This window comes from Canis lupus, chromosome 36, assembly GCF_011100685.1.
Source record: "Canis lupus familiaris isolate Mischka breed German Shepherd chromosome 36, alternate assembly UU_Cfam_GSD_1.0, whole genome shotgun sequence".
Taxonomy (NCBI): domain Eukaryota; kingdom Metazoa; phylum Chordata; class Mammalia; order Carnivora; family Canidae; genus Canis; species Canis lupus.
The window spans coordinates 21737762-21752170 of record NC_049257.1 but is presented as its reverse complement, the minus strand read 5'-3'; the positions used below and the strand labels follow the sequence as shown (position 1 = coordinate 21752170).

The 14409-nt window shown below is 40.9% G+C and overlaps 1 protein-coding gene across 1 annotated transcript in view; it reads left to right on the top strand.

Annotated features, from left to right (window-relative positions):
* Positions 1 to 14409, top strand: part of PDE11A (phosphodiesterase 11A) — a 361415-nt gene that overhangs the window by 280997 nt on the left and 66009 nt on the right. Inside the window, exons 13-14 of the mRNA XM_038585090.1 lie at positions 4414 to 4523; positions 13530 to 13620. Coding sequence (XP_038441018.1) covers positions 4414 to 4523; positions 13530 to 13620 — 201 coding nt within the window. The remainder of the gene's footprint in view (positions 1 to 4413; positions 4524 to 13529; positions 13621 to 14409) is intronic.

Sequence of the window (14409 nt, the reverse complement as noted above, 5' to 3'; positions counted from 1 at the left end):
CTGAATGGAGAGGGCTTGAAGGAAGATGGATGTGTGGGGGAGGGGCAAGCGGACACTTAATGGCAGGTGGACACTTTTCAAGCCTGATGATTCTCAGAAACAATTTACCAGACAGCTTTAAATCACAGTCAAGAGAGAGGTGCTGCTTCAGTAATTCAGGTACATATGAGAGAGGTAAATATGTACTGCATGACTGTGAGTGTGCTGTACTTCAGGGATTCTTTTCTTTCTTTCTTTTTTTTTTTTTTTAGGGATTCTTTATTCTGAGGATCTAGAGGTGGGCTCCATGGTCTTTGAACACCGTAAAGTTACAGAATAATTTCTGGGAAGAGGGGCCAAGATTCTTACCAAATTCTCAAAAGTAAAAAAAAAAAAAAAATTCTCGGAAGTATCTATGATCCAAATAGTTTAAGATCTAGATGTGGATTCCCAGGAAAGAGGTGAGGGAGGCAGAGGGAGGAGATGGGCTGTATAGTACATTATAGTAAAGTATATTCCATCATATTATATAACAGGTGATAACTGATGGCTTAAAACTAACTCAGGATTTTGATCTTGTGTCTATTAGAGGCATTAGGTTTCAACTTCTAATTAAATTTCTAGTCTAATTATCTTATTTTAACATTATCCCTATTTTTACTATTCTAATTTATCAGCTCATTCTAATCAATAACATTTTCACAGGCAAAACCTCTGTAGATTTTAGTGCAGTTCTATTGTTTTTTTTTTTTTATAGCATTGATTTCAACAGTATTCTGGATAATTATTTCATACTTGATAGACATTCAGGATTTACTTATTATTAGCAAGATCCAAACCCAACAAAGTTGACTTATAGTTTCAAGATGACAGAGATGATGGATACGGACCTTTATACTCCTCCTTTTGAAATCACTCCAAAAATAGCAAGAAGAACAAAAAAGGGATACGCATTCCATATATTATGGAACCATGGTATATGAAGGCAGAAAATGGAGAGGGGATGGCTCATAGCTTACCAGAGAATAGGAAGATCTAACCCAAGTGTGTTTGAGGTGAGGGGCCAGAGGAAGTGGTACACATGAGAAACATCCCCCTGGGAACCTGCTAAGGCTCAGGAACTGGAGGCATCAGAAAAAAATTTTAAAATGGGGTGAAGTGGAATGAGGGGGTGATGAAAACTCTGAGTCCCCACATCTCCACCGTTCTCCATGTAGTCAGAAGGCTTCTTCTCAAATATGCAGAAAACCAGAATATTTGCTGGAGAGAATAAACCTGAGACTTGGGGACACCAGCAAAAGAAAAGTTAGGGTGAGGTACACCCTGAAAATGAGAAAACGAAGTGGAAGTCTACATTTTCAAAGATGAGAAGATACAATTCTCTTTTCTCAAAATGCCAACACACGTTTACACCATTTCCAAGCAAGAGATTGGGAAGTCCAGAGAAAATGAGTCTAGAAACGGACATTTAGGGATCTCCAACAAAAGAGCAGCTGGCTATCTGCTCACCGTGCGGCAAGGCCCAGCAATCTACAGACACCATTCCCACGCACTGGTGGGTGGTGAGCATTTTACTCTTACATGAGTAAACACTCAAGGATATCAGGCATTTGCGGGAAACCAGCAAACACAGAGAAAAGGAGTTCGGAGGAAATAGGCAATCAACGAGCAGAAGAGAATTTCAGAGGAATTATAATTATTATCTTAAAAAGATGAGATGATACTGTATCTATGAAAGAAGAATAGCATGCTATGAGAAAAGAAGCAACGGGTAAGAAAATGCTTATAAATTGAAAATATTACTCCTGGAAAGTAAAAGGGAAAAGTCAATATGGGCAAATGGGAAAGAAAAGGCAAGAATATAAAGAAATCAATACAGGAAGTCCAATGTCCAACCAACTGGAGTTCCATTCCAATAGGACCCAAAAAGTAGTGAAAGGAAATTATTTTTTAAAAAAAATAAGATTACAAAACGTACTGAAGAAAATGAGCCTCCAGGCTGTTAAGCCTCACCAAGCAAAACGATGGGAAAAAAATCCCAAACTAAACCATATCTTTGTGAAATTGCCAAAACCCAGAGATAGAGGATTCTGAGAGAGAAAAATCAAAGAGTATCTGCTGTTAGGAATAAGAATCGGATATACTTCTCAAAAACAGCTTCAAAAGTTAGAAAACAATAGAGCAGTCTTTCAAAATTCTGAGTGGAAATGTTGCAACCTCGAATGTAGGGGAAGCTAACAACCAAATAGAAGAATAAAGACATTTTCAATCATGCAAAGCCTCAAAAGTTAATGCACAGTTAACACCCTTTCTCACGGGCAGATGTGCTCCTGTGAAATGAGGGAGGAAATGAAGAAGAGAGGGTGGGATGCAGGAGGCTGGAGGTCAACCCCAGGGGAGGAAAGCTGGCTGCCCGCAGAGAATCCAGACCAAAGAGCAGGAGCAGGCTGCAGCAGGGAGTCCCCAGGACAGGAAGGCATGGAAGAAATGGTGTGGCCCCCTTGGGGGGCTGTGTAGGATGTGAGAAGACTTGGATGTTCAAAGAAATCTGAACTCCAGGAAATAAAAACATTTACATCAGAAAGGAAACAAGCCTCACATAACGAGTTGGCTCAGTAGTGAATATTTATAGAGTGTGGGTCTGGATTGCATCGTAGGTGTGAGAGGAGGGAGGGAAGGAAGAGAAGATCATTCTCACCCGTCACAAGACATCAGTGTTTAAGGGTGAACTCTGGCACCTGGGTGCTGGGAATTTGCCCACCTCTGCCACTTACTAGCTGTGAGCCCTTGGGCGCATGACTTAGTTTCTCTGGGCCCCAATTCCCTGCTCTCTACCTGGGATAAGGGTGGTTCCTACCTCACAGGGCTGTGCTGACAATGCCGTGGGTTAAACGGTTGTAGAGCTCTTAGGACAGTGTCAGCACAGAGGAAGACTACATAAGCACTTGATGGATGGCCAAGTGCTAATAATATGGACACACTATGTAGAGATATGGTAGAAATTAACTACCAAATTAGGGGAAGATGAGGTGCCTTTGGGAATCAGGAAAGCGGGAGGATGAGAGACTACGGTTTTTGATCCTAAGCCTCTTACCATGATTTGATTTTTGTGTTTTAACTATCCAGGTCATACTTCAAGTAAAGCAAACTTAACTTAAAATGAACAGCCAACCCCAAATTTTAAAATGAAGGGGCACACACAGCTTTGATACGGGCTTTTTCAGTTCTCTCCACCCCACCCCCGACAATTTACTAACATTCCTGTGTTCATGTGTATTTCTCTTTTTATTTCTAAATGTAGCAGGGGACCCAACTTAATTTTAAAAAGTAAAATTGTCAATACAGACACTTACTATTCAGTTATTTCTGCAATAAAAATGTAACTAATCAAAAAACAAAGTTTCCATTGCTCTAAAAGAAGTGACTTAACCTTAACGGATTCTATCATCTAGTGGTCCTCAGTTTGGGGAAAAATGTACATGAAAAAGAAAGCAATTTGAACCCCACTTTCCCCTCCTCCTGCCTGCCGATACAGATTTTAATAAATACTGAAATGGGAGACTTAACTAAGAAAAAGGGGGAAGACAGGCTTGGGGTCAAGAAAATGCACAGGCTTGTGTTTCCAGAGGCTCACTTCCTCCTCTTCTAAACTAACCGAAGGACAGTAGGAACCAACGAACCTTGGTTCTGTAATTACATCACTGCTCTCCAAAGATCTCACATGGAGCCTTGTACGTTCCATGAGCGTGCCCCAGAAGCTAATAAAAAAAAAGGATTCTATGTAAAAAGATTCTCCATGTGATCCTCAATCTGTGTTGCCTAATCCTCTGCCAAATCCTAGTTTTCAAGACGTACCCTGCCTTATTATCTGTATGAATTTAATCTGTCCTCCAAGCTAATATGAATTAAGGTCTTCACAAGAGAACGTCTAGAATATTTTCATGTAGCAATTTGAGTACCTCTAAATTGCTTCTTTTAACCCATATATAACATGTTTTCTCTTGCCCGCCTTCGTTTTGAGTGGGATCTGATGGATTATAGCATTCACTTCTAAATTCACAGTCTTCTTTCCTCCTTCCTACCACGAGATACTCATTGTTGCCATGTAGACTCACAAAACACATTTTGCTCTGAGCCTCTGCCAAACTGTCACTGTATCTGGATAGGGCGGCCTCTTCTCTAAGAAGGGAATAGTCTGAACTTTGTCCTGGTGTGCCAGTGTGGGCCCCCGTGACAGCCAGCTAATTCATCACTGTGGGGACCTTAAGCTGTGCAACTGACCACCCAACTGACTGTCATCTAAGGGGGTGGCAGTTAATCATCTCCTTAAATGATGTGGGTATGAAAACAGAGCTGATTGTTGCTCAGCGGACGGACCTTATCCATCCTCCCTGCCCCAAAGAGTGACTGTTGCCATTTTTCCCCTCTTCCCAGACCGCAGGGTTTCAAGAGATTCTGACCGAGGTGGAAATTTTAGCGGTGATTGTGGGATGCCTGTGTCATGACCTCGACCACAGGGGAACCAACAATGCCTTCCAAGCTAAGTAAGTGTTCTAATTGTTGTTATTTTAATGCATTTGCCTTTCTGTTTGGAGCCAAAGGTGACGAGTGCTAAAGAGTAAAGCATTAATTTCTGGCATCCGAGGCCAAGGCCACGCAGGCTTGGGTGTGCATGTCATGGGCTCATCCATCTTTATAATTCCCTATTCTTCTTTTAATTGCAAATTTGCCCTTCATGTCATGCTTGTTGATTTGGTCTGTCTCTGTTGACCTCAGTCAGATAACAAAGCTCAGATTTTAAAGGGCCTATTTTTTTTTCCCTCCCAGAATATTTGCCTTCACGGCATTATAAGCATCTTGGACTTGCTACTCTCAAAATCAGCTTTTGAGACTATTAAAATAAAAGTGGTCTTAGGAAATTTTATGAAGCGAAATATCTTTCTTCACCCAATAGAATCTCTTGCAGGCTCTTTAATAGTGGGTATAGTATAAACTGCAGTGAAATAAAGCGACATGAGGAATACGGTCTCTGCTGCTCTCGTCCCTCCTCCCACAGAAAGATGGGGAACAAAGGTGGCATCAGGACTGGGGATGTGCAACACATGATGTGCACAGACGGAATAATCTGCCCCTAAGCAAGTGTGACGGGTCAAGATAACCATTGCTCACTGGCTAACGCTGTGGCCAAGGTTATAGAATTTATGGGTGCTGGAAATAAGACCAAAACCCCAATCTCCCAACTGATATTAAGGGCCCAGTTTTAACGGTCCTTATACTGTTTGTAAACAAAATGATATGTGGGTTCAGACTCTAGAGCAAAAAGTTTGGGGATGGAGAAGTTAAGGAAGGCTTCAACAAAGAGGCAAGATGAACCATCAGATGACCGATTTCAAAGCCCCTAAACGGGTCTCTCTCCCTCCATAATCTGAATGTCAATGGCCCACTGTGTTTCAACAGCACACCACTCACTTTGTTCCTTGAACATCTACCTAGGGAGGCCTTGGAGTCCTGGCAGCCTGCTTTTATTCCTGATCCAGCAGATGAATTTTTATTTTATACACTTCTCTAGGCAGCCTGGATCCTATTATAGCTCATCCCTTGAACCCTCTCTTCTCAGTATCCTATGATTTCTTGACTCTCTTAACCTCTTATGACATCTACTCTGCAAAAACTCAGCCCCAGCTCAATCAAACGTTTCGATTTCTTGCAACTCCACCTAGACTTTTAAAGGCTTTGGGAGAAAATGTCACAGTTGTGAGAGTCTGAGACATAGAAATATATATTGTCCCAACTCAGCTGGCGGCTCTGTGTTCCCCACTGATCTTTCTGCATCCCTGGCCAGCTCTGTCCCCCCTCACTCTTAGCAGTTATATGTACCGAACGGTTCTCCCTTCCTAAACCACCTCCTGTCCGCCACCACCCCCGCACCACTCAGCAGATCACCTTGCCTCCTCCTTCACCGAGAAAATTGAGGCCATCAATTGAGCACTCCCTCAATTTCCTCCCCTGCCATGTAGAAACTTATCTGTCTGGCCCCATCCTTTCATCCTTCCCTCCTATCTCAGCCAAGGGGCCGTGCTGCCTCCTGTCTGAAGCTAATCCCTCCACCTCAGCTTGGGATGCCTTCCTTGCCCCTCCTGCAGGACCCCACTCCATCAATCTCCCTCTCTCTGCCTTGTGCCTCCTCCTCTTTCCTACTAGTGCTCAGCGTCCTGTTAATGGGAACCATTCTCCCCCATCTTGAAGAAGCCCACCTCAGTCCCCACTTCTCCCTCCAGCTTCTGCTCTCTTTCTCTCCCTTCCTTCCCAGTCAGTCCTCTTGGAGAGTTGTCTGTTCATTGTCTTCACTTCCTCAGCCCCTGCCTTCCACATGGGTTCCAGTTCTGCCTTACCAGGTGAGGCCACCAATGGGCCCCTTTCCCAAAGCCAATGGACACTTCTTGTCCATCTTTGTTGGCCCTGCTTGCCTAAAGGCACGTTTTGCCACTCCCTCCTTCTGAGAGTCCCCCTCTCACCTCAGAATCAGTCTTTCCCTATCCCTTTTCCTCTATCTCAGTGAATGGCGGCACCTGAAATCCACAAGACACCCAGAGCTGCTTCTCCTTAGCACCCCTCAAAGTCCACATCTCTGCCTTCTTACTGGAACTGCTGCTTCTTTGCATCCGTTCTGAATTGCTACCACAAGCAGCCCAACTTCCCTCTTCTGGTCTTCCCCCTCCTGGCACTCCAGAATAATCTTTGTAATTCACAAAGCTCACTAGATCACTCTCCTGCCTGAAAGACATTCACTGACCTCCTGTGACTTTCAGGATAATATTCAAATTGCTTAGTGTAGCCCTCAAAGCTCCTTTTCTATCTGGCTCCTGCCCATTGTCCTGGCCCAGCGCACACTCCTCCCTCCCCTCCATCTTTGCATCAGCATTCCAGACACTGGGGCTATTGGAGTGCTCAAGGGGGGGGGGGGCAGTTAGTTACAGCTCTCTGTGCCCTGGTATGCTGCTTCCCTTACCTGGAATGCCTTTCTTCTCCTTTCCTCAAAATTCCTCTGGGTTTTATCCCCGGGGTACCATCCCCTGGTTGATTTGCTATGCTCACATATGCCCTATGCTTTTACAGAAGTATGCATCTCACTACATTTTAATTGCTGATTTACAGGTGTGCCTTTCCTTTTTCTTGAGTACCTGTGATGTATAGCAATAACAGGAGCATAAGAAACACACAAAGAATGTTTGATGAGTGAATGAATGATGAATGGATAAATGGATGAGATTTTGTTTTAACGGATTTAACTATTTTAATACAGCTTTTCAATAAGGTTTCCTGATTTCTTAAGCAAGTATAATCTTTTATAGGTTATTATAAAACATAGTTTTTATACACATAGTTTGATGTTGTACTAAAGACAATAGTGTCCCTGGGGCCTACTGAAGCATAAACAGAGTGTACTTTCATTATAGGGTCTGACAATTCCTTATGTTTGGCTTTCTGTGTCTGCATTTCATTATTTTTTTAGGATGCCTCTCTCTGGTAGGTCAATGGCATCATTGTCAGTGTATCTTCCTTTAGCATGCTCTCTCTAGCCCTCTACCATTTTGCCACTTAGGCGTAAATAAGAGATAAGTGTATTCGAATTATAGTCATAAAACAAGGCTGGGCACCTTGAGGGTTCTTTTTAAGAGCCAAGTGCCCAATATTTATCCTGAGATACCACTGTGCCTTCCCAGAGAAAGCCTGTGTGTCACATTGAGAGTGGTGGCCCTTCTTGCGTTGACTTCTCAGCTCTTTGGACCAAGAATACACACCTGATTAAAACCCAGCTAATCATATTTTATCTGCCAGGAATTTGGAGTTGGATTACCATGATATTGAGTCAGCTTGAGATCCAGGCTGCAGATCCACAGAGACTTGGGAGCTGTAGGCTGCCATTTTGGGAAAGTCATGATGACCGTAGCACGTAGCAAACAGAAACAAGAAAGGGAATCTGCAGAGAAGAGAAGAAGAAGTAGATATTCGGGGAGAAACAGAAAGAAGAGATTGTACAACCTTAGAGAAAGACAAAAAGCAGACTTGATCCCCGCTTTCCACATCTCTCCTCCCTTTCCAGGAGACCCAGCCACACTTGTGATAATTGGGTGCTGTCAGAGTTCCTTTTATCCTTTAATCAACCTTCTCTTCAGTGAAGCTGCTTCTAACTGATTTCTGTTCTTTGCAACTAACAGTCCCTGAGACGGAGAGAACTACCATGTGTTTGTTGTTTCCTACCTCCAGTGCTCACCAATATCCGTGTAGGGTAAATATTTTTGTCTCCATTTTATGGAGAGGGCCTGAGCCTCAGGAAAGTAATTAACTTGCCCAAATTCATATACCCAGAATGGTATTCGGACCCGGGCTATCTGATTCCAAAAGCCATTCCTTAACCACTGCATCATCCTGTCTTTTGTGACTTTGTAATGTTTACTTGAGGCCTTTGAGCTTCCAGTTTGTTGACTTGCCATATATGTGAGCTCTGGGAAACTGAAATATGCTTTGACATCAGCAAATCAAGACATGGAACCATAAAATATAGAACTGAACTAGACCTTGGTAGTCATGTTTCAACACCTTAATTTTACAAAGATGGAAACTAAGGTCCCCAAGTCTCAAGTGATTGATGTGAGATTAAACAACTTTCAACATATGAGATAGTATTAGTTAATGATACTAGAAGTCTTTTTTTTTTTTTTTTGCATCCTCATGCCACATGGTCAAATCTACCTGTTCCAAGACAGTCTGACGTGTTTCCTTGAGACAATTAATCTTGTATACAATTTACCAGCTCACGTGTTGTCCCTCAGCCCTACTTCTACCTAAGAGAGTCACTTCTGAACTTAGGATACCAAATGCCCTCACCACCCACCCTCAGTTAAAATTTCCTTCAACAGGAATACGGGAAGAGAACTTCTGACATCATGGGGAAGGAATTAGTTTTTTATTGATTAAAAAAAGACTTTTTCAGTAAGTGTGCCACTGTTTAGAAAAGCCTTATGAAGAAATCTAATCCTTATTTCCTTTGTTTTTCCACAATAATTGAGTACTATTCTTGTGCAAACCTCCGTGCTAGGCACTGGGGGAGAAATAAAGAAGTATAACAAACAGCCCCTTCCCTTAAAGTATTCACAGTATAATTCCAACCTTTCAAGTGATTTGGAAATGGGATTTAAATGCACCAATTATTATGTGGCAAAGCATACAGTACCTTTTATTCATATATAAGGCCATAAAAGAAACAGGAGACATTTAGCAGGGGACAAATTACTATATAAAATGCAAAATGCCTCTACAATAAAAAGTTGTGACTTTAGTTATAGCACAATATGATTTATTCTCTTAGCCTTTCTGATGAGTGAACCTTTGCATTTTCATATTTTATTCTTAATTTTTAAGTATTGGAGCACGTGCAACGAATGATCAATAGGTAGAGAGGGCCGCCATCCCACCATGCTTGGCAATTGCTCTGTGAACACCTCTCTCCTGTTTTCTCCAGGGACAGCCTTTCCCACTCATCCCCCTCTCCATTACAGCTGCCCCCGATGATTAAATATCAGTACCAAGCAGCTTTGTAGTATATTCTCCTAGGAGACTTCTTCTATTCATTTCTAGCATAATCTCTTATACTCATTTATTGGGAATGAAAACCCATCTTGTCGCTTTCGGCCAGGTCCCAGAAGTGAAATCCTGGGGCACATTAATCTGCCGTGACAGCCTAATCCCATTCCTCACTACCTCCCAGCAATTCTCAATTTCCTAATTACCTTTCATAGTTTTCCTTCTAAAACTTTCCCATAAGCCACGGCCACACACTCCCATTACATCTCTCTTCCAAAGAATATGCATACCTAGCAAACTTATGCACATTTTTGCACATTTATTTTTTGGTTCCTGTGCAAAGTGCTGAGTGGCCTGTAGAGAAAGAATTTTCACTTTGACTTTTCTTTTTAATAAGTCTCCCTTGGTGTGTCACCTGTCCAAAAATGGAAAACTTTAGTATGTCGTTGGGATGACCTAATCAATAATGAGCATCATGAATAACCATATGTATAAATATTCCTGTGCTTGTGGAATTTGGATATATAATGTGGATATCCGCAAGTTGGAGATATATATAACTTCACAATTTGGATATGTGATATTTTCATACTTAACAGTATGTGCCCCACAGCTCTTCTGTGATGGATATACTTCCTACAGACAATTAAAGTGAGGGCTGGCACTAAAGTTCATTTTTTCCACATGCAATTGATTTGGGTATCTTTCTCATATTTTACATGAAAAACTGGAAGTATACCTTTACACAAAATATATTACATGAAAGACATGGCCTCTTTCAAAAAATGGTTTTATGCTAAAAGTAAAATTGGTTAATATTGCATATTACATTCCCCACCTGCAAAATCACCATATATTTTCACATATCGATACCATTGGGAAATCTGACAATAATAAAACAGTTTAACTTTTTAAACCCAGCATTTTCCAAATGTATTTGACCATGGGACCTTTTTCATTTCTGCCTATATGCCATTTAATATTCCAAAGAACTAGTATTCTGTAGCCTACTTTTTGATAAGGTATATCCTAAGAGATACATTTTAATTTTTGCCATTTACATCAAGTTTAGTGTCTGTGGGCTTCATTCCTGCGGCCCTAGGAGGTTCATAGCATGTTTGAGTGCAGTGGCGGGTATAGGCAACATCCTCAGTGAGACTTGACCTGAGAGCAAAAGCACCAAGGGGTTTTGCAGTCTTAGAAAAACTAACAAAGACCAAATCTAATAGTGTAAACAAAGGATCCATATGGAAATGGAAACATTCTTGCTTCTATTTTACTCTAGAAAACTGAAAGTAGGTTTAGTACCATACTTTGTTCTATGAACGCCTAAAAACGACACCTTGCTTGCAGAAAGGGGAGCATTTTTAGGGCAAGTCTAATAAGAGAATGTCTCCTACACAATTATAGGGGACTGTGAGCTTCCTGAGGGTAGAAGTTCTTATTTATCTTTGTATTCCACATGCCCATAGCCTGGCTTTGTAAGAATCATCATTACTTGTTGGGTGAGCGAATGAATGAATCACAATGTCTTCCTGCACTTTTGTAGCTTTAGTGTGGTTCAGCTGCAAAATCTACATATATTTGTGATTAACTCAGTACTGTGTGAGGGTAATATTTGTTATAAAGTGCCCCCTGGTTAAGGGAGGAAACTTCCTACTCATCCTGAAAAAAGACAGTATAAAGTAATTTGTGATCATCCAGCTGATTTAACTTTTGTGAGGTCTGCTAAACCAACATGATAAAGGATGAAATAATATTTTGTACTGTGACCTTATCTTATATCAGTGACTCTGTTATCAGGTTTCACACCACTAAGTGAGGGGCATCTGGGCATGGCTATTTAATAGAAACAAATCACAGGAATCTGAGCCTGTGGTTAGCAGTTGGTATACAAGTAGAATTCTGCATTAAATTTTGAAATCTTTTTTCATTGATGATAACCAGCTTGGCAAAAATGGAGACTCAGTAGCAGAAATGAGAAAGTTATCTTTCTCATGATGTAGTGAGAAGAAACTTACAAACTTGGATTCCAGTCCAGAACTGGTACCTGTCAGCTGTGTGACCTTGGAAAAGTTGTGTAACTTTTCTGAGCCTTGGTTTCCTCATCTATAAAATGAGAAAAATAACACCTATTTCATGGTTGTTGTTAGGACAAAAATGAAATGATGTATTAAATTGTTAATATATTGCCTAGTGTATAATAGGTAAGTTCTCATGATAGTTATTATTATTAATGACATTATCACAAAATGTGCTAACACATTTATTACTGAACCTTCTAATTCAAACTCTCATTTCTAGCCATACCACTGTAAACTTATTAGCCAAGCAGCTAATATTTTTTAAGCAACTATTCCATGCACCAGGCAATTGGATATGATTCGCACATAAAACATCCTAGAATTTCAAAAACCAAAATAAAGGCATACAGTGTACACCTTGACAAATGTATTTTAATAAAAATGAACTCTGATAGAAAACAGTAACTATAATTAAATATTAATTAATCACTGATTACTAAGATTAGCCTACAAATTTGCACTTATTAAATGGTATAGATTAAGGTAAGACTTAAAGAAATAACACATACCCAATGAAAATCTAGCTCCCTCCTTACCAACTCTATTCATAATAATCCCTATGGAACCCTGTGTTTCCCCCAACATGTGGTCAGCTCTGAGGCTGTCCAAGGAACACAGGTCCCTGGACTCCTGATCTGGCTGTGATCTTGGGCTGCTTCACAGTGGAGGTGGAGGGCAGCTTATGATCAAAATCCTTCACATTGCACATAAATGCAGTTCTTGCTCTTCTTATGAGCAAGACAGACTGTGTGCTGTCAATCCCTAGCGTTTCCAAATAAAAGCCAAATTGCTTTTAATGTCCCAACTCCCTGGAATGAGTAAGAAAGAATACAAGGACCTGGATGGGTCATTAGTCAGAGTCTCAGCACTGCCTTTTAAACTATAGGATTCTCTGGATCTCTCTTGACTCTTGAGATGTTCTAATTCCTAATCCACAAGAGCTGGAAATGAGCACACTTGGACATTTCCAATGAACACGTTGCTGAACTAATATTGTTGAGGAATTAACAATAAGCAAAATTTACGGATAACTCAAAATAATTTTTTCAAGTATCAATTAACATTTTCCATTCTTAAATGGAAATATATATGGATTTTAATTGATTTAGTACACTGCAGTCTACTACATGTCATGCATTATGATAGGCACTTTCAAATATTTTATTTTATTTTGTTTTCATAAATAACAGGAGGTAGATAGCATTATCATAATTTTAGAGACAAAGAAGCTGAGTCTTAAAGCACCCAAGAAATTATCCAAAGCTATTGCCAAGAGCTGGGGTCTGGTTCCAAATCCAGGGAACCTTCCAGAGTTCTAACCTGAGATATAATGGGACTCTGGGCTGGGAAACCATAGTAAAAATTTGTCAGCCATGTATGTAAAGTGGTTAAATGGGCTGTGCCTAATATTCCCAAGAGCTTTTCCCATGGAGAGTCAAATACATTTAGTATAAGACAATTAGTTGTTCTGGACACTCAGAAGATACATAAGGTTTATTCACAAAGTGTACCCTGATCCCCTGAGCTAGAATTTATATCTTCGGTCCTCAGATCATCCGCAGCCCTTTGATTGGACCTGGAACACTGTCTATGGCATTTGTGTTATGTGCATTATTTTCCCTTATGACCACACCTCATCTTCCTTAGCAACGTGGACTGCGTCTTATTTACTGTTGTATCATCCATAGACTCTAGTCCAACACACAGAAGGTTTTTGAAATAATTTACTTCACCGATGAGTGAACTACACAGTTTCCTGAGAATGTATATGCTAATGTTCCTTTGCCAAAGCAGGAGAAGCAATTTGATCCAAAGAGCTGGGGTGGGAGGATCACTGACAGGTGGAAGGTCCTGGTCACTCACCCTTCTGTCCTCTTTCAGGAGCGGCTCTGCTCTGGCCCAGCTCTACGGAACTTCTGCTACCTTGGAGCATCACCATTTTAACCACGCTGTGATGATCCTGCAAAGTGAGGTACAGACCTAATGTTATGTTCATGCTCTTGACAGACAAACCAATAAAACAATGTTTGCTACCTCTCTCTTTGTGGTGCCACAGGTAAATACAGAGAAGAGGACAAGTGTTGTTAGGCCAAACTATTTTCTTGGTGGCTTTGTAAAATTCTTTCAGATGCCTGACCAAGAACCTTATTCAAATTCTTCCCGAGCTGATTCATTTGGGTTTCATTATTGGTAAGGAGACTTCTCAGACTCACTTCACAGAGGGGACCACTTACAGTTTGTCACCAGAGCACAGGCTTACCTTGCTGGAGGAGTATAGAGCGACTTGATGGAAATAGCGAGTGGCCCAACATTCTCACTTTGTGAAATTCAAAGCCATTTTAAAAGATGGTAGAAGTAGAAACAGGGTGAGAAAATTACACTTTATTAGCACAATCGAGAAAGCTATAAAAGATAAAAGAGCCCCAAATCGCTGGTGGGAGCAATCAGAAAGTGAGAATTGCAGCTAAACTTGGGACCCAGGGCTAAAGCCATATGCCTTATTTTGTTTCATGTGGCAATGTAGGAGCTGGAAATAGTTGGACTTTTGTACTTTTAGCTCTCCATGGAGAAAAAGAAAAAAACACTAACGGACTCTGGCTGAGGCATCTGAGTTTTAAATGGCCAGGAAAGGATCTGTTTAATTTTCTGCAGGCGTACAGAATTTTTTTTTTTTTTAGGCCAAGAAGGGATCATCTGTTCCCCATTATTTGTCAGTTCTCTAGCTGTGCCATTAATTATTATTATTATCATCATTAAGGCC